Here is a 20,103-nt window from a genome sequence, read left to right as displayed (position 1 = left end):
CCCAAAACGAGCCCTAAGGGCAGAGCCTGTCCTGAAAAGAAATTGTCGTCAGTAAATTTCGCGATCTAAATCTCATCCGTCCGATAAAATCCAACTGTCTACCATCCATCTTCTTCCTACAGCCAACATTCCTCTCCCTCCCCCATGTACCGCCGGCCGCGCAGCCTGAGCCTATCACCGCCACCCGCGCAGCCTGAGCCTTCCACCGCCACCCGCGGCCGCCTCTCTGCACCACCCTTCCCTAGCCTCACCCCACCGCGTGATTCCGTCGCCCCCGGCCATCCCTCTAAACCTCGCCGGCAAACAGATTGTCCGGCGACCCCGCACCCCTCGACCCGCACGCGTCAAGTTTCGGACTCGCTCACGCTGGCTATATCCGCCTCCTTCTCGTCCATGGCATGGCCTTGCCAGGATCGGCGCTCCTCAACCCACCCCACTTTCAGCCTCTTCAGAATTGAGAATTGGCTGACGCCAATCTTTTTTTTCAGCTACTAATTAGCAAACGCGAGCATTAAGAGGCAAAATATGCATATCGCCACATGGATGCTAACAACTACAAACGCTTAACATTAAGAGGCTAGCATGTGTCTTCTAACTAAGATGTTCCATCAGTTGTGTGATTTGTGTCTTCTAAGTTCTAACGAGGTAAGCTGCAGACTGGAAGATATATGAAACAGCACAGGTAAACAGTACAGGAAACAATGACCAGAGCAACAAGCAATGTTCAATCTGTCTTTATGTTGCTATTTAGTTGTCTGCAGGAGCAAATCTCCCACCACGTCTTCAGTTCAGGATATTATAATAAGTACTGTAATGTAATGTCTGTAAAACATAAGATGCAGTCTCACGATGAGGTTTCTAGTTTGAAGGTAATAAAGCTTAACAGCTGGGCGATCTGCATGCATGCATGGGCGATGGGCCGCGCCGGTCTAAATTCAATACGGGGGCTTGACGAGGATGCTCCTCAGCGGGTTGGCGACTTGGCCGCCTCCAGCATGCTCCACAAACTGCGCCGGATTGAAGAAGCTACCATGGCACACACACTTGATCCTCACCTCGTCAACTTTGCTGTACTCGTACAGCCAGCCTACAGCCCTCCTGCCATTGGGGAGCCCGATGGTCCACACCAATGGCATCTCCTGCACCATCATCGCGGGCATGTCTGGAGCATGTTGCCGCTCTCCCCCAGAACCAAGGGCTGCCGCTACCACCGCTGATGCTGAAGAAGAAGCGGTTGCCACGACGCCGTTTGTACCCACTGGCCAGGACATAACAGCTGCTGATAGGCTCCGGCCTTCAGCGCCAGGAGTTCCTGTAAGATCAGACGCCAACAATACCGTAGGGGTCAGCAGAAGCAAATCTGATATATAGTAGAATAAGAACCAACCGCCTCTGAACAACAGCATGTATAGAACAGTCCGAAACTATCAGTAGTTGTAAAACAACGAGGATTAGTAGCATATATAGTGAGTTATTGCTATCTCTGCAATTCCTGTTCAATTACACGTTCAATAGGACAAACACTGTAACGGCATGGTTTTGATCCAAAGGGTAGGATGAATCCAAACAAGCCACAGCTTAATTTGGTGAGTGTATATATATTGGTTGTTTTGGTAGTTCAGACGACAAAACCAAAGAGTACCTTAAAGATATCCAGATAACTTATACTAGCAAAAGGGCCCATGCGTTGCAACGGGAGAAAGAAATACCACACGACACACGCTCTTAATTTATAAAAAATGTCTATAATTTGAGAATTTATAGTTACGATACAAATAAAGATGGTCTTATCCTACAAAAATGCAGTTCAAAATTTCATAGGTCTTCTATTTTAACACGGCTTGCATGTAGATTTAATACGTACAAAGAATCAGTCAAGTGACCTTCAGTTTCATCTCTAATCCTGATTTTGTTGACGTGTTCATCCCCAACCCGGATGAGTACCGGTATGAAAGAAAGACGAATAATGACTTATTTATTAAGATTGCACCCTAGATAGTATTTTTATTAAACGTTTAACAGATAAAATAATATCATATTTAAATTCTACATATTTTTCTAATCAAATTCCATGTATAATATGTTAAATTTGGAGTTACGGTTTAAAAGATATGAGTATTTAAAAAATATTTAATATATATACTACGAGTTTAATGTCATAAACAGTAAGGGTTTTTTTATAAAATCACCTCGGTGGGTTTTCCGACAGAAGCGATAGCCTCTTTATTATTATTATTATTATTATTATTAGGTAAAGATACATGATTAAACTGCCGAATTTTTTAAGAAGGAGCAACACAAGGAGCTAAGCATGAAAGTAGGAGTGCGGCATTGTCTGATCAAAGTATCATGTTTGCGAGTTGCGACACGAAAAATCTGTTATGTATTCTAACATAATAATGCAATAATATAGCAAAGTATTTAACCTTTCAAATCTGCATTTTGCCTTTTCGGCATCCGTGGCAAGAAGCTACCTTGTGATGCATCAGGAATCATGGAAGGCTTCAACCCCTGGATCCTCCTCTTCGTCTCGAGCCTTTTCAGATTTTTGGACTTCCTCATCCTCAACCAACCCTCTATGCCAGCAGGGAGTGAACCATGATTCCTGATCCCTCCGTTCGTGAGGATACCTGCAATATTCCATGCACAATGAAAGATATCGTCATGCCATCCTCGTCTCCTCCAAGTAATGCATGCTCGCTTAAGCTAATAATAGTACTTTATGCTCCCTCCGTTCTTAAATATAAGCCTTAATTTATAGAGATTTAGAGATTACATACGGAACAAAATGAATAGATTTACACCCTAAAGTATATCTATATACATTCGTATGTAGTGAAATCTTTTAGAAAACTTATATTTAAGAACAGAGGAAGTATATGGCAAGACAATGAGTTAAATTGGATTTGATTGTTAACATTCCACGATCTATGTGCTCTCTTCCTTTACCAGAAAGAAAGAAAGAAAGAAAGAAAGAAAGAAAGAAAGAAAGAAAGAAAGAAAACAGTTGATAGTATGGTCATTTGATTCAATATTTACACCAACGTGTAAATTGACATCTCAAAATAAATAAACAAGGAGATGGCCCTACTCATACCTGGCCATGGGCAGCCCGGCCCGGACGGCCCAACCCGACCCGGCCCAAAAATTCTGAGCCTGGTCGGGCCTAAACTTGCCATCGGATCGGGCTCGGGCCTGGAATTTGAGCCCGCAGGTCGGCTCGAGCGAGGCTCGGGCTTCACGAATATAGAATTTACGTCGCGGTTGGGCCGGGCCTAGTCCGGCTTTTTCTGGTTCAGGCCGGGCTTGGGCCCAAAATTTAGGCCCGACGGCCGGGCTCGGCCATGGGTTTCTAGCGTCGGGCTTTTTTGGCCCGGCCCGACTTATGCCCAGGTATAGCCCTACTGCTCCAGTACACTACATTGGCATGCTTCAATGAGGAAAATGCACCAGTAGTAACGGTACCGGAAACTTTTTCTACTACAAAATAACTTGGTATATATGAAAGAATAAGACCCCACTTTCATCAATGGAACCAATTTTTTAGGAAATAACCACATGTTTGTTTGGTATAATACTAAGATCCACTCTAGTACACTCTTTAGGTAATTATTCTTCACACAAAAATGGTTAGTTGAGCCAAATATGAATCATGTTGACGTAAATATTAAAGGTAAAGAAACAAAACGACAAAATGTGCACCATATGGAAGCATGTTTTGGGGGGATCTAGTCGCGGAGAAGGGGCAGGGTTGCTTTGCTCACTTGCACTCTTGAAGTCGTGTGCGATTTTGTCTCCCACCAACGACAAGTGGTGGTGGTAAAGGGGCTACCGAAATCCATGCTTGAAATGGTTTCCTTTGGCGCACAAAACAATCATTGTACCGGTGTGCTGGGCATTTTTATGTTGCTCGGATATCTAGTTTGATTGTCAATTCTAACACTTCGAATACATGTGGATTTGAATGCTATTTGCCTCATCCAAGAAAATACTGGGCTAGCTAAGCGAGCACATAGGCTTCACAACGTAAAGCGTGCTTGATTTGGCATCCTCGGTGCGCCAAACAATCACGACACTACGGTAAAACAAACATTTTCGGCGTTGCTCGGACATTCTTGCCAAACTTTGGTTTCCTAGTCAACGTCCCCGAATCCATGTTGGATTTTAGTGTTCTTTTTTGTTTAAAAATACATACCATATTAGGCAACAAATATCCAATACTATGTTTGAGTCCATGTTGAGCACATATGTGTACAACGGAATGTTGAGCGTCGGGACCATGAGGCGGACATCATTTAACTTGTTCGTCGACAATGTACCTCTAGGGTGTCCAAATTAGTTTGTTGAGTTTGACACTCTAAACCCGACTAGGGTGTTTTTGACATATATATCCAACAATATCATGGTGGATAAGGCACCGAGATCCTCTACCATGTCTTGTAAGTGTTAGATTACAATGTGGAACTTTTTTCCTTTCTTTTTTATTTTCTCCTTTGACCTTGTGCATTCTGGTGTCTTTATGATACCTTGTTGGTGCAGAGACTCGATATAATTGTCTTTGCGATATTAATATATTCCCTTTAAAAAGTATTGGACTAGTTAAGCGAGCATATGGGCATCGCGAGGTCTACTGAAATAACACGCATCAGAGCTAGCCTGCCCAACAATGCCGAACTTGTTCGTCGTCGATTTAGAACTCTACGGTTGTCCGACTTCAATTGTTGAACCTAGTATCGTGTTTGAGTAAATATCGAGTGGGTAAACAACTCATCGACATCACTAAGATACACCAAAATGGTAACCGTCAGAACTAGGATGGTCGACGACATTCGACTTGTTCCTAACCGACATACCTCAATGGGTTTCCAACCTTGATTGCTGAATTTGTGTTGGATTTGAATTCAATGTTACTTGCCATGTCCAACAATCATGTTGTATAAGGCAAAAAAATCATGTACCACGTTTGGATAAACGTTTGACTAGGTATCATGTGCTACATCTCGGATTTAGATGTTATTCATCATGTCCAAGAATATCATGTCAAATAGGTTGCTGAAATCATGTACCACATCCAAATAAATACTTGACTGGGTATAATGTACTTCATGAGAAACAACAAAATGGCAAAGTGTTGATACTGCTTTGCCAAATGAGCAAAATTTTATACTAGGTAAGCAAGCACATAGGTGATACAAGGTACACCGAAATGCAAAGCATTGGGGCCAGATTGTTGACAATGTTCGACTTATACCTTAACAATAGACCTCAAGAGGTTTCCAACTTTCGTTACATAATGCGGCGACCCAAATTTGTGTCATACTTGAGTGTCATTTTCCATGTCCAATAATTACTTGTGGAATAAGGCACTGAAACCATGTACCACCTTAGAGAAATGTTTGAGCAACTATCATGTGCTTCGTAACATACATGGAAATGACATGTGTTCGTGCTACTTTGCCGAACGAGTAGATTCCATGTAAGGTAAACAAGCACATCACCATAGCAAGGTTTGCTAGAGCGGCGAGCATCCGCACTTGGATTGACGATGTTGTTCCAACTTGTTCCTCAGTGATAGACCCCGACGGGTTACTTCGGTGGCAAATAGGACCGCCCGAATTCATGTTGACTTTATTTGCTTTATCCAGAATAAGGCACCATACCTGCCACCTCCGGATAAATGTTTGCCCATGTATGATCTGCTTCACAAGATACATAGATATGGCAAGCGTTCATCCTACTTAGCCAAATGGGTAAAACATCACCCTAGTCAAACAAGCACATTGGAGTCGCAAGATACGCCGAAACGGCAAGCATCTGCACTAGCATGGTCAATGAATTTTGACGTGTTCCCTAGTGATAGTCCTAGATGGGTTTTGAACATTCGTATTCCTTATATGAACACACAAATTTGTATTGGACTTGAACGTCATTTGCCATGTATGAAAACCGAATACAACACCGGAACCGTGTACCACCGCCGAAGAGATGTTTGACCAAGTATATGGAAAGCATTCATGCTACTTTTCCAGATGGATAAAATGTTACACCAGTTATCAAGCACATCAGCATCACAAGGTATGCCAAAACAGCCGGAACGACAAACATCACCGACTACTTTCAGACTTGTTCCTTGGTGATATACCTTAATGGGTTTCAAATTTTCATTGAATATGACCACCCAAATTCGTTTTGAATTTGAGCGTTATTTCTTGTGTTCGATATTATCATGTCGAGTAAGTCGTTGAAATCATCCACGACATCCATGGCATCATGTGATTCAGGAGATACAACCAAGTGACAACTCTAACCACAATGGTATCGCAAGGTATGCTAGTACGACACGCATCAACACTAGGATGGGTGTTAACTTCTACTTTGTTCATTAGCGACAGACCTTGATAGGTTTCCAACTTCGGTTGTCGAATATGACATCAAAAGTTCATGTCAATTCGGTTCTATTTGCCGTGTCCACTAACAACATGTCAAATAAGACATTGGAATCATGTACCATCTTCGAATAAATGTTGATGTAAGCGTTATGCGTACCACAAGACATAATCAAATGAAAAGTATTGGGCCCACTCTGCCCAACAGGGCCCGGCTGGTTCCCCAATCTTGTGTACCTCCATAAATGTCCAACATTGGTTGTCGTGTCGACACCCAAATCCATGTCACATTCGAGTAACTCGGGTGTTATTTCGATGTTTCAAGAAATAACATGTTGAATTGGGCATCGAAATCTGATACCATGTTTGAGAAAATGGTAAACTAGGTTAGCAAGCACACATGTGTAGCATGGGTACATCGACATGGAGAGCATCATAACAACTTCCCGAATTGTTCATTGGTGACATAGACCTCGAATGGTATCCAACTTCATTTGTGTAGTCCGACGGTAGTATCCGTCGTGCCCAAACTTCTATGCCGAAAGGCACCTAATACCACATTTGACTAAGCATCATTCTTACATCACACATACATGCTATTGAGTTGTTTATGTTTTGTTCCTCTCGATAGCTAGGTGCCCGGCTACACAACATTTAGGGTTTGGTTCCTTGATGACGACGACGGTGGTGGTGGCTATCTGGACAATGATGAGCATAATTTTTTCCTGACTTCTGATCCACCTTGTTGGAGACTATCTCCATGGTGTCTCTCGTCACTGCTCTTCCAGTGTGTTGCGGATATGTTATCTCGTCGTGTTTTGTAGATGGTCTTCGAAGGCGTCGTCGAGTGGAATAGACGACATGCTTCATGCCTTGCTCCTCTGTCTCCTGCTCCAACCATCGAAGCACGTACTTCATGTCTTGGTCCTCTAGCTTCTCCTTCAATAGATGAACTTCGACCAGCTTCGGCTTCATCATGAGATAGTGAGGTGAGGTCTCCCCTAACCCATCCGATACGATCTAGGGTGGTCGTCCAACCCTCTTCGTTGTGTTCTCGAGGGTGGTGATCTGTTTTCTTTGATGTCTTCTGACACTGGCCAATTACTTCTCAGCTACTACATCAACAATGTTTCCACACCTCTAGTGGTGTTTTGGAGGCTTAGAGGGAATATTGAGTTTTGCTCACGATACCAATTTCCTGAAAGACATGTGCATAACTTTCGACTTCCTTACGGATGGTCCTCTACGGGGTTGGTTTATTCAATACATGGATTTAGCCTCTTTGCCAATAAAAAATGGTGAGCTAATAACTGCTTGTGAGGCTGAGACTGGTGCCCGCCCAAACAACTAGCTCACACCCTAATTTTAGCTTGTCTTTCCATCTTCCTAAAATGATATGCAAATCATAACAGTGTCTTAGTAGACATTGGCATATAAACAGGACAACACCATTATGGTGTACTCCCTCTGTTCCTAAATATAAGTCTTTGTAAAAAAATTACTACCAACTACATACGAAACAAAATGAGTGAATCTATACTCTAAAATATGTCTATATACATCTATATGTAATCCATAATGTAATCTCTAAAATGATTTATACTCCCTCCGTTCCTAAATATAAGTCTTTCTAGACATTCTACTAGAAAACTACATACGGATGTATATAGACATACTTTAGAGTATAGATTCATTCATTTTGCTTCGTATGTAGTCATCTAATGAAATCTTTTAAAAGATTTATATTTAAGAACGGAGGGAGTATTTAGGAACAGAGGGAGTATAAGTTGTCATATAAGGAAGCAAACCGAGCTGTAAGACAATTCCCTGGCGGGAAGCACCGATGATGGCACATCATCTTAAACTCTTTAGCATTTCAAATACACCTAACATCTAACGGCCTAGCTATACTTCAGAACAGGGGCGCATTGCTCCATACGGAGTACTACCGGCCAGGTGCAATTGGCAAATGGCAAACCCCAGCTCCTCTTACCTAATATGCGTTGCACGTATGCTCACACATGAGTTAATACACTGGGAGTGCCTCAACTAGTCCCGTATTCCTTACTTGCGTACTTTGAATAGGTAAACATGATCTTTTTTCTAAAATTTATTTGGATTTAAAACAGTTTGTAGTATATATTAAAATTATTGTGTAAATTCGTGTATCTTCCACAAGAACGGACAATTGTTGTGTACCTTCATTGTATTTTTTAAAATATATAATTGCAAAAAAAATGAAACCTTTGTATTCTGAAAACTATCCCGCGTGTATAAAAAAATTATTGTGTAATAATATTAAACTCCATAAATGTATTAAAACATATTAAATGTGTTTATAAAAAATGTTAGATTAATTTTATGCAATATTTTTTAATACACGTTGTCAATTATTTGAATGCATGACAAACATATTTCAAAAACACGTTTACAATTTTATAATACATGTGAAACATTTTACGAAAACATGTTGGACATTTGTTTTCAAATGCACTAGCATATTCCCCAAACCTCCCTCAATGCTAAATCGTTTAAAAAGCAAATCATCTCATTAAGCATCAAGTGGCGTCTTGCCTATTGGTTAATAATGCACGTGTTGGTAGCACCGAGAAGTCCCTTTAAATATTTTTGTTCCTTTTCCATATTCAATGTGTGCTGTTCTCTTATACGGAGTAGAATATATTATAAAATAAAATCCGGTAGCCAATTTTAGAACAGAAGCATCACGTGATGTGGTTATCGACGGCTGCTCGTTAGACCAACAGATCGCTGGTTCAAAACCTCAACACTGCAATTTTTCCAGTACAACTTCATTTGTACTTCTCACTAACGGGTGGGGCCCATAGGGCGGATGTATTTAACTAAAATTCGGTGGTTTATCTAAAAAATAGTCAAGTCCAATTTCATTTATACTGTTCACTAACAGTGGGCCTGGCAGCAGTATTTAATTAAATTTCAGGGTGTTATGTGCAAAAAAAACATCAGACGTTGCCCACTCCTTGGTCACTGCCACACTGGCATGCCATGTGGCAGATAGACAAGTTAAGGCATTCCCAGTGTATCAGTTTAACTCCTCACGTGTCTCAAACTTGTCTTACGAACAATTCATCTACGAAATCAATCGTGTGCACGTTACACCTGACGTAAGTAACCCGCACAATATACCAGCGAGATGGATGCACGCCCAGCGCACGAGAGCCATGAGCTGGCTCGTGTCTGTTCTAAAAAAGGACCACCATTGCTGAGCATGAAATTAATTGAGCACAAAAAATACTCCATTACTCTACCGCATTTGTGTAGCAAAGGAGGAAATACAGAATTACAGATAGCATTGCAGGAAAACGAAGATCGACGCACCTTGGCCGGCCGGCGAGCCTTGTGACGGCATGTTTGCCACGGGCTCCTCCTTGATGCTGCTCAAAGTCAAAGGGAAACAACTCCCCGGGGTCGCCGAGGGCCGGACCTGGCCGGCGCTCCCAAGGAAAGCGCTCACGGTCGCACGCAGCAAGGCTAAGGGCTCCACGACGACGCCGTTCACAGGGACGCCACTGCCCTGCGGTACTGTCGCCGAGGGCTGCACCACAGCGCCGTTCCTGAGGAAGGCGGTGGCGGTGCTGCTCCCCGCCCCCGCGTACGCCATAGTTGGCGTCGTCGCCGAGCGCTGGACCACAGCGCCGTTCCTGAGGAAGGCGGTGGCGGTGCTGCTCCCCGCCCCCGCGTACACCATAGTTGGCGCCGTGTTCGTCCTGATGACAGGCGCGGGCGGCGCCGGCGCCACTTCCTGGATGGACACGGCCGACGAGGACCCGGCGAGCCCATCGCCGCTCCTCCTCTCCGCCCCGAACCGGCCCCCGAGCGACAGCCCGAGGCTAAGGTCCACCTCCTCCGTCCTCGACGCCGAACGCTGCACCTTCTCCTCGCCGTCGTCTCCAGCGCCGACGCCGCGCAGCATGTCCTTGGAGTAGGCCTCCATCGCCGCCGCCGAACCCACGAACTAGTCGCTTAGTTGATTAGAGGAAGCTCCCGCACGGACTCGCTCGTCCGTCACTTGGTCGATCAGAGGAAGCTCTCACGCGCTCGTCAGAGAAGAACCTGCCGCGGGGAGGGACGGGAACCAAGCACAATTCAGGCGAGCAACTCGTGACACACGACACGAAGCGAGAGAGAGAGAGAGAAACGGTCACATAGGAGGAGGAGGAGGATCGAGAGGACTTACGATGATGGCGCAGCCGAAGAGGGAGGTGGATGCCATGGATGTTGTCCGGTGGTGTGGTGTGTTGTCCCGCTCTGCTCGACGCGGCCTCTCGCACGACGGTCGACGAAGGAGACGCTCTCTCGCAACAGAAACAATCTGCTCCTCCCCGAGGGCCCCCGTGCGGTTTTCGAGGCGTGACCGCGTGAGAGCGGAAGGGCATTCTCGGAAGCGCGGGCACGGGACGCCGCCCGGCAGGACACTTGTCATGCCAGTGGGGGACGCGTGGCGCGGCTCGCGGCGGGGCCGAGCCCGGGGCGGTAACGCTCGCGCTGGAGCCAGACGGAGCGGCGCCTCCGGGCTTCAGTTTCTCCCCCTCTCGCTTGTCCTGACCGAGCAGAGGGAGGGGCTTTTTGGCCCGATCTCCGGCGAACTGCGTGCGACCAGCGGTACCAGCGGGCGATGACGACGCAACAGCTTGCCGTGTGTGCCTATCTATCTCTATCTATCTGTCTAGCCGCTTAAAAGGCGACCGTTTTTGTCTTGTTTTTTCCCCCTCCGAAAAGTCTCACGCTTGTTTTCGGCTACTGTTTAATGCTGATGAAGAAAGTATTCTACTACTGGCAGTGGCTTAGAGCATGGATCTACATCCAGTTGTCCAACAAATGTTTATCTATGAGTTGGACAAATGACTTTGATTATGATGGAAATTTTAGAGTTTTGAGTTTTGGACTGTAAGAGATAACGGAGTAAAAGGTGAAAACTACTTGCGTGTTGGTTTTAGAGCAACTCTAGCAGACCCCGCATCCCGTCCCGATCCAGAAAATAACCGTCAAAATGTTGATCGGGGCGGAAAAACCTGGTCGACCAGACCCCGCATCCAGTCCCGGTCCGCAAAAATTTTTTGGGGGCGCGGCAAAATCTCGGCCCCAACCCGCGTATTCGTGGGTTTCCCCCCTCGCCGCGGTGCCGTGCATATAAGCGGAAGCGGTTGGTGGGGGGACATTTCAGCTTGCGCTTTCCCCACCAACCATCTTCGTACATCCATTTTGCATCATGCTTTCATGTTGATATTTATCGCTTTTTGGGCTGTTATTAAACTTCAAGGTATAATACTTATGCCTTTTCTTTCTTATTTTGCAAGGCTTACATGAACAGGGAGAATGGCGGCAACTGGAATTCTGGCCTGAAAAAGGAGCAAGCTTGAGATACCTATTCTGCGCAACTCCAAAAGCCGTGAAAATCAGCAAGGATTTTTATTGGGATTTATAAAAAATACTGGGCCGAAGAAGTGCCAGAGGGGCGCCAGCAGGAGGCCACAAGCCTGCTAGGCGCGGCCTCCCCCTGGCCGCGCCTAGGGGGCTTGTGAGCTCCCTGTTGGCCCACTGGCCCCCCTCTTTTGCTATAAGAAGGGTTTCAGTCTGAAAAAAAAAATCAAGAGGAGGCTTTTCAGAGGATTTGCCACCGCCACGAGGCGGAACTTGAGCAGAACCAATCTAGAGCTCCGGCAGGACGATCCTGTCGGGGAAACTTCCCTCTCGAAGGGGGAAATCGTCGCCATCGTCATCACCAACACTCCTCTCATCGGAGGGGACTCATCACCATCAACATCTTCATCAGCACCATCTCATCTCCAAACCGTAGTTCATCTCTTGTAACCAATCTCCGTCTCGCGACTCCGATTGGTACTTGTAAGGTTGCTAGTAGTGTTAATTACTCTTTGTAGTTGATGCTAGTTGGATTACTTGGTGGAAGATTATATGTTCAGATATTTGATGCTACTCATTACCTCTCTGGTCATGAATATGATTATGCTTTGTGAGTAGTTACTTTTGTTCCTGAGGACATGGGATAAGTCATGCTATAAGTAGTCATGTGAATTTGGTATTCGTTCGATATTTTGATGTGTTGTATGTTGTTTTTCCTCTAGTGGTGTTATGTGAACGTGGACTACATAACACTTCACCATTATTTGGGCCTAGAGGAAGGCATTGGGAAGTAGTAAGTAGATGATGGGTTGCTAGAGTGACAGAAGCTTAAACCCTAGTTTATGTGTTGCTTCGTAAGGGGCTGATTTGGATCCACTAGTTTAATGCTATGGTTAGACTTTGTCTTAATTCTTCTTTCGTAGTTGCGGATGCTTGCGAGAGAGGTTAATCATAAGTGGGATGCTTGTCCAAGTAAGGGCAGTACCCAAGCGCAGGTCCACCCACATATCAAACTATCAAAGTAGCGAACGCGAATCATATGAACATGATGAAAACTAGCTTGATAGAAATTCCCATGTATCCTCGGGAGCGTTTTACCTCCTATAAGACTTTGTCCCGGCTTGTCCCTTGCTACAAAAGGGATTGGGCCACTTTGCTGCACCGTTGTTACTTTTGTTACTTGCTACTTGCTACGAATCATCTCACCACACAACTACTTGTTACCGATAATTTCAGTGCTTGCAGATATTACCTTGCTGAAAACCACTTGTCAGATCCTTCTGCTCCTCGTTGGGTTCGGCACTCTTACTTATCGAAAGGACTACGATAGATCCCCTATACTTGTGGGTCATCAAGACTCTTTTCTGGCGCCGTTGCCGAGGAGTGAAGCGCCTTTGGTAAGCGGAAATTGGTAAGGAAACATTTATATAGTGTGCTGAAATTTATTGTCACTTGTCACTATGGAAACTAATCCTTTGAGGGGCTTGTTCGGGGCATCTTCACCTCGAACGGAAGCACAAAGAGTTGCTCCTCAACCTGCTGCACCTAATGAAAATATTTGCTATGAATTTCCTTCGGGTATGCTTGAGAAACTGCTGGCTAATCCTTTTACAGGAGATGGAACATCACATCCTGACTTACATCTAATCTATGTAGATGAAGTTTGTGGTTTATTTAAGCTTGCAGGTTTGCCCGAGGATGAGGTCAAGAAGAAGGTATTTCCCTTATCTTTGAGGGATAAGGCGTTGACATGGTATATGCTATGTGATGATACTGGATCATGGAACTACAATCGGTTGAAATTGGAATTTCATCAAAAGTTTTATCCTATGCATTTAGTACATCATGATCGGAATTATATTTATAATTTTTGGTCTCGTGACAGAGATTGAAACTTGTTGAGAATAAATCAACATAGACCTCAGTCGTTGTTGCAATTAATAAGAAGTAATAAGTAAAGAGAGGTTCACATATAAATATATCATCTTAGACACTTTTTACAATTGTGAGCACTCACCAAACTATTACATGCCTAGGAGTAGATGTTGGACAAGGAAGACAACATAATGAATTGTGTTTGCTTGGTTCCAAACAATGTTATATGATTAGAGATCCCTTAGCATGTGACGATTGCTTCCACCTCATATTAGCCAAAACTCCTGCACCAAGTAGAGATACTACTTGTGCATCCATAAACCTTCAACCCAGTTTTGCCATGAGAGTCCACCATACCTACCTATGGATAGAATACGATCCTTCAAGTAAGTTGTCATCGGTGCAATAAATAAAAATTTCTCTCTAATATGTATGATCTATTAGTGTGTGGAAAATAAGCTTTGTACGAACCTATGATGAGGAAGACATAAAAGCGACAGACTGCATAATAAAGTTCTTTGTCACAGGAGGCAATATAAAGTGACATTCCTCCGCACTAAGAGGACACGCATTCAAACCTCAAAAGCGCATGACAACCTCTGCTTCCCTCTGCGAAGGGCCTTTCTTGTACCTTTACTTTTTGCCCTTGTAAGAGTCATGGTGATCTTCACCAATTCCTTTTTGCCTTTGTCTTGGCTACCGTCACATGCTTGGGAAAGATCTATATTCATATATCAACTTGGAGTTGAGTACTTATGCTTTATTGTTGTTGACTTTACCCTTGAGGTAAATGGTTGGGAGGCAAAACTATAAGCCACTATCTTCCTCTGTGTCCAGCTGAAACTTTGACACCATGAGTACCACATGAGTTGTAACAATTGTGGAAAACAAAAGAGATGATTGAGTATGTGGGTTTGCCTTACAAGCTCTTATTTGACTCTTTCTGATGTTGTGATAAATTGCAATTGCTTCAATGACTATGGATTATTGTTGGTTACTTCTCGGTAAGGTTTTTTGCTTCATGCTTTACTTTGTGAAGGAATTGTTACTTTCCCATAAGAATCTTTATGATATATTGTTGTTCTATGTGTGATCATGATGCCCTCATGTCCGTATTATGTTTTATCGACACCTTCGTCCCTCAACATGTGGACATGTTTATGAAACTTGGTTTTCGCTTGAGGACAAGCGAGATCTAAGCTTGGGGGAGTTGATACGTCCATTTTGCATCATGCTTTCATGTTGATATTTATTGCTTTTTGGGCTGTTATATTACTTGTGGTACCATATTTATGCCTTTTCTCTCTTATTTTGCAAGGTTTATTTGAAGAGGGAGAATTCAGGCAGCTGGAATTCTGGACTGGAAAAGGAGCAAATCCTAGTCCACTATTCTGCATATCCCCAAATGCCCTGAAAAGTTACGTGAATTTTTACGGAATATATAAAAAATATTGGGCGAAAGAACTACCGGAGGGGGGCCACCAGGGCTCCACAAGCCCCCACTCCGCCACCACCCCCTGGTGGCGGAGGGCAAGCTTGTGGGCTGCCTGGCGGCCCACTAACTCCCCCCTTTTGCTATATGAAGGGTTTTGGTCTGGAAAAAAAATCAATCGGGAGCTTTTTCGTGGTTTCGCCGCCGCCACGAGGCGGAACTTGAGCAGATCCAATCTAGAGCTCCGGCAGGACAATCCTGTCGGGGAAACTTCCCTCCGGGACGGGGAAATCGTCGCCATCGTCATCACCAACACTCCTCTCGTCGGAGGGGAGGCATCTTCATCAACATCTTCATCAGCACCATCTCCTCTCCAATCCCTAGTTCATCTCTTGTAACCAATCTTTGTCTCGCAACTCCGATTGGTACTTGTAAGGTTGCTAGTAGTGTTGATTACTCTTTGTAGTTGATGCTAGTTAGATTACTTGGTGGAAGAGTTTATGTTCAGATCCTTGATGCTATTCATTACAACTCTGGTCATGATTATGATAATGTCTTGTGAGTAGTTACTTTTGTTCCTGAGGACATGGGATAAGTCATGTTAATAATAGTCATGTGAATTTGATATTCGTTCGGTATTTTGATATGATGTATGTTGTTTTTCCACTAGTGGTGTTATGTGAATGTCGACTACATAGCACTTCACCCTATTTGGGCCTAGAGGAAGGCATTGGGAAGTAGTAAGTAGGTGATGGGTTGCTGGAGTGACAGAAGCTTAAACCCTAGTCTATGCGTTGCTTCGTGAGGGGCTGATTTGGATCCACTAGTTTAATGCTATGGTTAGACTTTGACTTAATTCTTCTTTTGTAGTTGCGGATGCTTGCCAGAGAGGTTAATCATAAGTGGGATGCTTGTCCAAGTAAGGGCAGTACCCATGCGCCGGTCCACCCACATATCAAACTATCAAAGTAACGAACGCGAATCATATGAACATGATGAAACTAGCGTGACAGAAATTCCTGTGGGTCCTCGGGAGCGTTTTTCCTCCTATAAGACTTTGTTCAGGCTTGTCCCTTGCTACAAAAGGGATTGGGCCACTTGCTGCACTGTTGCTACTACTTGTTACTTGTTACTCTTTGCTTGCTACGTTTCACCTCGCTACACAATCACTTGTTACCGCTACTTTCAGTGCTTGCAGTTATTACCTTGCTGAAATCCGTTTATCACAGCCTTCTGCTCCTCGTTGGGTTCGACACTCTTACTTATTGAAAGGACTACGATTGATCACCTATACTTGTGGGTCATCAGAGCTCCTGATGATATACAGGAAGACTATAGACGCATGGTCGAGTCCACCACCATTGAGTGTCTGCACAAGTTTTGCAGGGCAGTGGTGGCAGCGTTTGGACCATAATACTTGCGATCACCCAATGCTGAAGACACTGCTCGGATCCTAGCACAGAATCTAGCAAGAGGATTTCCTGGGATGCTTGGAAGCATCGACTGCACGCATTGGGCATGGAAAAAACTGCCCATTTGCTTGCTAGGGGATGTACAAAGGTGCCAAAGGAGCTTGCAGTGTGGTACTTGAGGCAGTGGCCACACAAGACCTTTGGATTTGGCACTCCTTCTTTGGTATGTTAGGAACTCACAATGACATCAACGTACTACAGTGCTCGAATGTCTTTGCCAAGCTTGTTGAAGGTCATGCTCCTCTGATGAACTTCAAGGTCAATGGGCTCCACTACAATAAGAGATATTGTAAGTGCATCTAGTGCCCTTAGTGATTTTGGTGATTTGAAGACTTATAGGTTAAGAGACTAATGTGTTTGTAAGTGTACACACGCTCTATAAGTTAGTGAGGAGTTTGAGTTATATGATGAATATCGACCCCTAAAAATGTATGTCTTCGGCTCAAGACTTTGGTCTTACCTTGAAGAATTTGATCGCGAAGAAATTGCGATGAAATTGATATTCCTCATGAAGATATTGAAGATGAGGAATTCGGTGGTTCCTGAAGAAAAACTGTATGAAGACTTTGAAGCGTGAAGATTTACTCTTTCTATTTCATTTTCTTTACTCTTGAGTCATAGGAACACCGTACTGTTAAAGGGGGTCGAAGTAATACTACGGAATGAATTTCCTCATGATGCTCAACCCAAGCCGAAACCTACATAAGCCTCAAAGTGAGGAATATGAGAGACATGAGGACTTTCACAGTTGAAAATTCCGACCGTTGCCGCGACACGCGCCACCTCACTGATCTTATCCACCCAACGGTCACATTATTTAATGGCATTTATGCCAAATCATGTTGGGATACTCCGAGGCTATAAATAGACACCCCCACAACCAGTAGCTGGTTGGCTGCTCCGAGAGAAATTGACACTTGTCATTTAGAGGAACCCAAATTCCTCGAAGTCTTCGAGAGTAAATCATCAAGTGAGGAAATACCCCAAACACCAAACCTCAAACCAAAAACCAAATGATTGCGCATCACTGAAGAATTTGTTCCTGTGTGGAACTGAAGCCTTTTACCTTTGAGGACTGTGCATCCTCCAGACGGTTAGGCGTCATGGTCTAGAGCATCCAACAGTCAATTGTGGATTGCCGGGTGACCGAGTTTGTGAGGGTTTGGAAGTCTACCCTGAAGACTTACCATGAGTGTTGGGCGAGGACTATGTGTCCTTAGCTCAGGAGAATACGGTAGGGACCGTGTGTCCCGGGACTGTGTGTCCTTTGGTTTCAATACCAAGCCGCTCCAAACCAGACGTACTACTCTCACAGTAGTTGGATCTGGGTCATCAACAACTGCCTTCATCGTGATATGGGTTCTATTTCTTCAACTCTTTCATTTCCTCAAAATTGTACGTTGAAGACTTTCATCTGTGTTGTTTGAAGAATTTGTCTGAAGACTTTCTTTGAATTTCCTCAACCACAAATTCTTCACTCAAGCTAATCGTTGTTGGAAATATGCCCTATAGACAATGATAAATAGTTATTATTATATTTCCTGTTTAAATATAATCATTTATTATCCATGCTATAATTGTATTGAATGAAAACATAGATACATGTGTGGATACATAGACAAAACAATGTCCCTAGCAAGCCTCTAGTTAGCTAGCAAGTTGATCAAGGATAGTCAAGGTTTTCTGACTATGTGCAATGTTGTTGATTGATAACTGGATCACATCATTAGGAGAATCATGTGGTGGACTAGACCCAAACTATGAACGTAGCATATTGATCGTGTCATTTTATTGCTATTGTCTTCTGCGTGTGAAGTATTGATTCCTATGACCATGAGATCATATAACTCACAGAGACCGCAGGAATACCTTGTGTGCATCAAACGTCGCAACGTAACTCGGTGACTATAGAGGTGCTCTACAAGTATCTCCAAAGGTGTCCATTGAGTTAGTATGGATCAAGACTGGGATTTGTCACTCCGTGCGACGGAGAGGTATCTCGAGGCCCACTCGGTAATACAACATCACACACAAACCTTGCAAGCAATGTGACTAAGTGTAAGTCACGGGATCTTGTATTACAGAATGAGTAAAGAGACTTGCCGGTAACGAGATTGAAATAGGTATGCGGATACCGACGATCGAATCTCGGGCAAGTAACATACCGAAGGACAAAGGGAATGACATACGGATTATATGAATCCTTGACACTGAGGTTCAACCGATAAGATCTTCGGAGAATATGTAGGATCCAATATGGGCATCCAGGTCCCGCTATTGGATATTGACCGAGGAGTACCTCAGGGCATGTCTACATAGTTCTCGAACCCGCAGGGTCTGCACACTTAAGGTTCGGTGATGTTTTAGTATAGTTGAGTTATATGTGTGGTTACCGAATGTTGTTCGGAGTCCCGGATGAGATCACGGACGTCACGAGGGTTTCCGAAATGGTCCGGAAATGAAGATTGATATATAGGATGGTTTCATTTGGTCACCAGAAAGTTTCGGGCAATTCTGGCAGTGTACCAGGAGTGACGAATGGGTTCCGGGAGTTCACTGGGAGGGGCCCACCCATCCGGGAGTGAGTCCAAGGCACTAGGGTGGCGCCACAAGTCCTTGGTGGGCTGGTGGAGTCAGCCCAAGGGGCCCATGGCGCCACATAAGAAAATACCAAAGGAAAATAAAAGAAAAAGGGAAAGAGGGAGGTGGGAAGGAAGGGGAGGACTCCTCCTTCCCAAACCGAATTGGAGGAGTCCTCCTCCTCCCTTGGCCGGTGCACCCATGAGGCCTTGGGCCTCAAGGCTAGCCCTCCCCCTCCCTCCTATATATATTGGTGGTTTAGGGCTGATTTGGGACACAACTTTGCCACGTGCAACTTAAACCTATACCACATAGTTTTACCTCTAGATCGTATTTCTGCGGAGCTCGTGCGGAGCTTTGCAGGAGTAGATCATCACCACCACCGGAGCGCCGTCACGCTGCGGGAGAACTCATCTACTTCTCTGTCTTGCTTGCTGGATCAAGAAGGCCGAGATCATCGTTGAGCTATATGTGTGTTGAACATGGAGGTGTCGTCCGTTCGGTGCTAGATCGGAACGGATCATGGGACGGATCGCGGGACGGTTCGAGGGACGTGAAGACGTTCCACTACATCAACCGCGTTTCTTAACGCTTCCTGTTGTGCGATCTACAAGGGACCTAGATCCAAATCTCCTCTCGTAGATGGACAACACCATGATAGGTTTTCGTGTGTGTAGGAATTTTTTTGTTTCCCATGCAACGTTCCCCAACAGTGGCATCATGAGCTAGGTTCATGCGTAGATGTTATCTCGAGTAGAACACAAAAGGTTTTGCGGTCGGTGATGTTCGATTTGCTGCCCTCCTTAGTCTTTTCTCGATTCAATGGTATTGTTGGATTGAAGCGGCCCGGACCGACATAACTCATACGCTTACGAGAGACTGGTTTCATCCATTGACATGCAACCTCGTTGCATAAAGATGACTGGTTGGTGCCTGTTTCTTCAACTTTAGTTGAATT

At 44.4% G+C, this 20,103-nt stretch overlaps 1 protein-coding gene across 2 annotated transcripts; it reads right to left on the bottom strand.

Annotated features, from left to right (window-relative positions):
• Positions 1-690: 690 nt before the first annotated feature.
• On the bottom strand, positions 691-10,814 carry LOC123449317 (ninja-family protein MODD-like). 2 transcript variants are annotated; one of them, XM_045126498.1, is made up of 4 exons: positions 10,603-10,814; positions 9,744-10,478; positions 2,427-2,630; positions 691-1,312 (listed from the first exon to the last, which is right to left on the bottom strand). In XM_045126498.1, the coding sequence occupies exons 2-4, from the start codon at positions 10,357-10,359 to the stop codon at positions 936-938; spliced, it is 1,197 nt and encodes a 398-aa protein (XP_044982433.1). In that variant the 5' UTR covers positions 10,360-10,478; positions 10,603-10,814; the 3' UTR covers positions 691-935. The 2 variants fall into 2 exon arrangements, with proteins under 2 accessions (XP_044982433.1, XP_044982434.1); XM_045126499.1 differs by having other exon boundaries at positions 2,475-2,630; positions 10,603-10,813.
• Positions 10,815-20,103: the final 9,289 nt, after the last annotated feature.

This window comes from Hordeum vulgare, chromosome 4H (genome assembly GCF_904849725.1).
Source record: "Hordeum vulgare subsp. vulgare chromosome 4H, MorexV3_pseudomolecules_assembly, whole genome shotgun sequence".
Classification (NCBI taxonomy): Eukaryota; Viridiplantae; Streptophyta; class Magnoliopsida; order Poales; family Poaceae; genus Hordeum; species Hordeum vulgare.
Note: the sequence above shows the minus strand (reverse complement) of the source record. Positions and strands in the feature narration are given on the sequence as shown.

Coding starts and splice junctions, on each gene's coding strand:
- LOC123449317 (XM_045126498.1), bottom strand. CDS start 10,359: ATGGAGGCCTACTCCAAGGACATGCTGCGCGGCGTCGGCGCTGGAGAC. Junction 2,631..9,743: donor AGGCTCGCCGGCCGGCCAAG/GTGCGTCGATCT, acceptor GGAATATTGCAG/GTATCCTCACGAACGGAGGG. Junction 1,313..2,426: donor GCAAAATGCAGATTTGAAAG/GTTAAATACTTT, acceptor CTGATCTTACAG/GAACTCCTGGCGCTGAAGGC.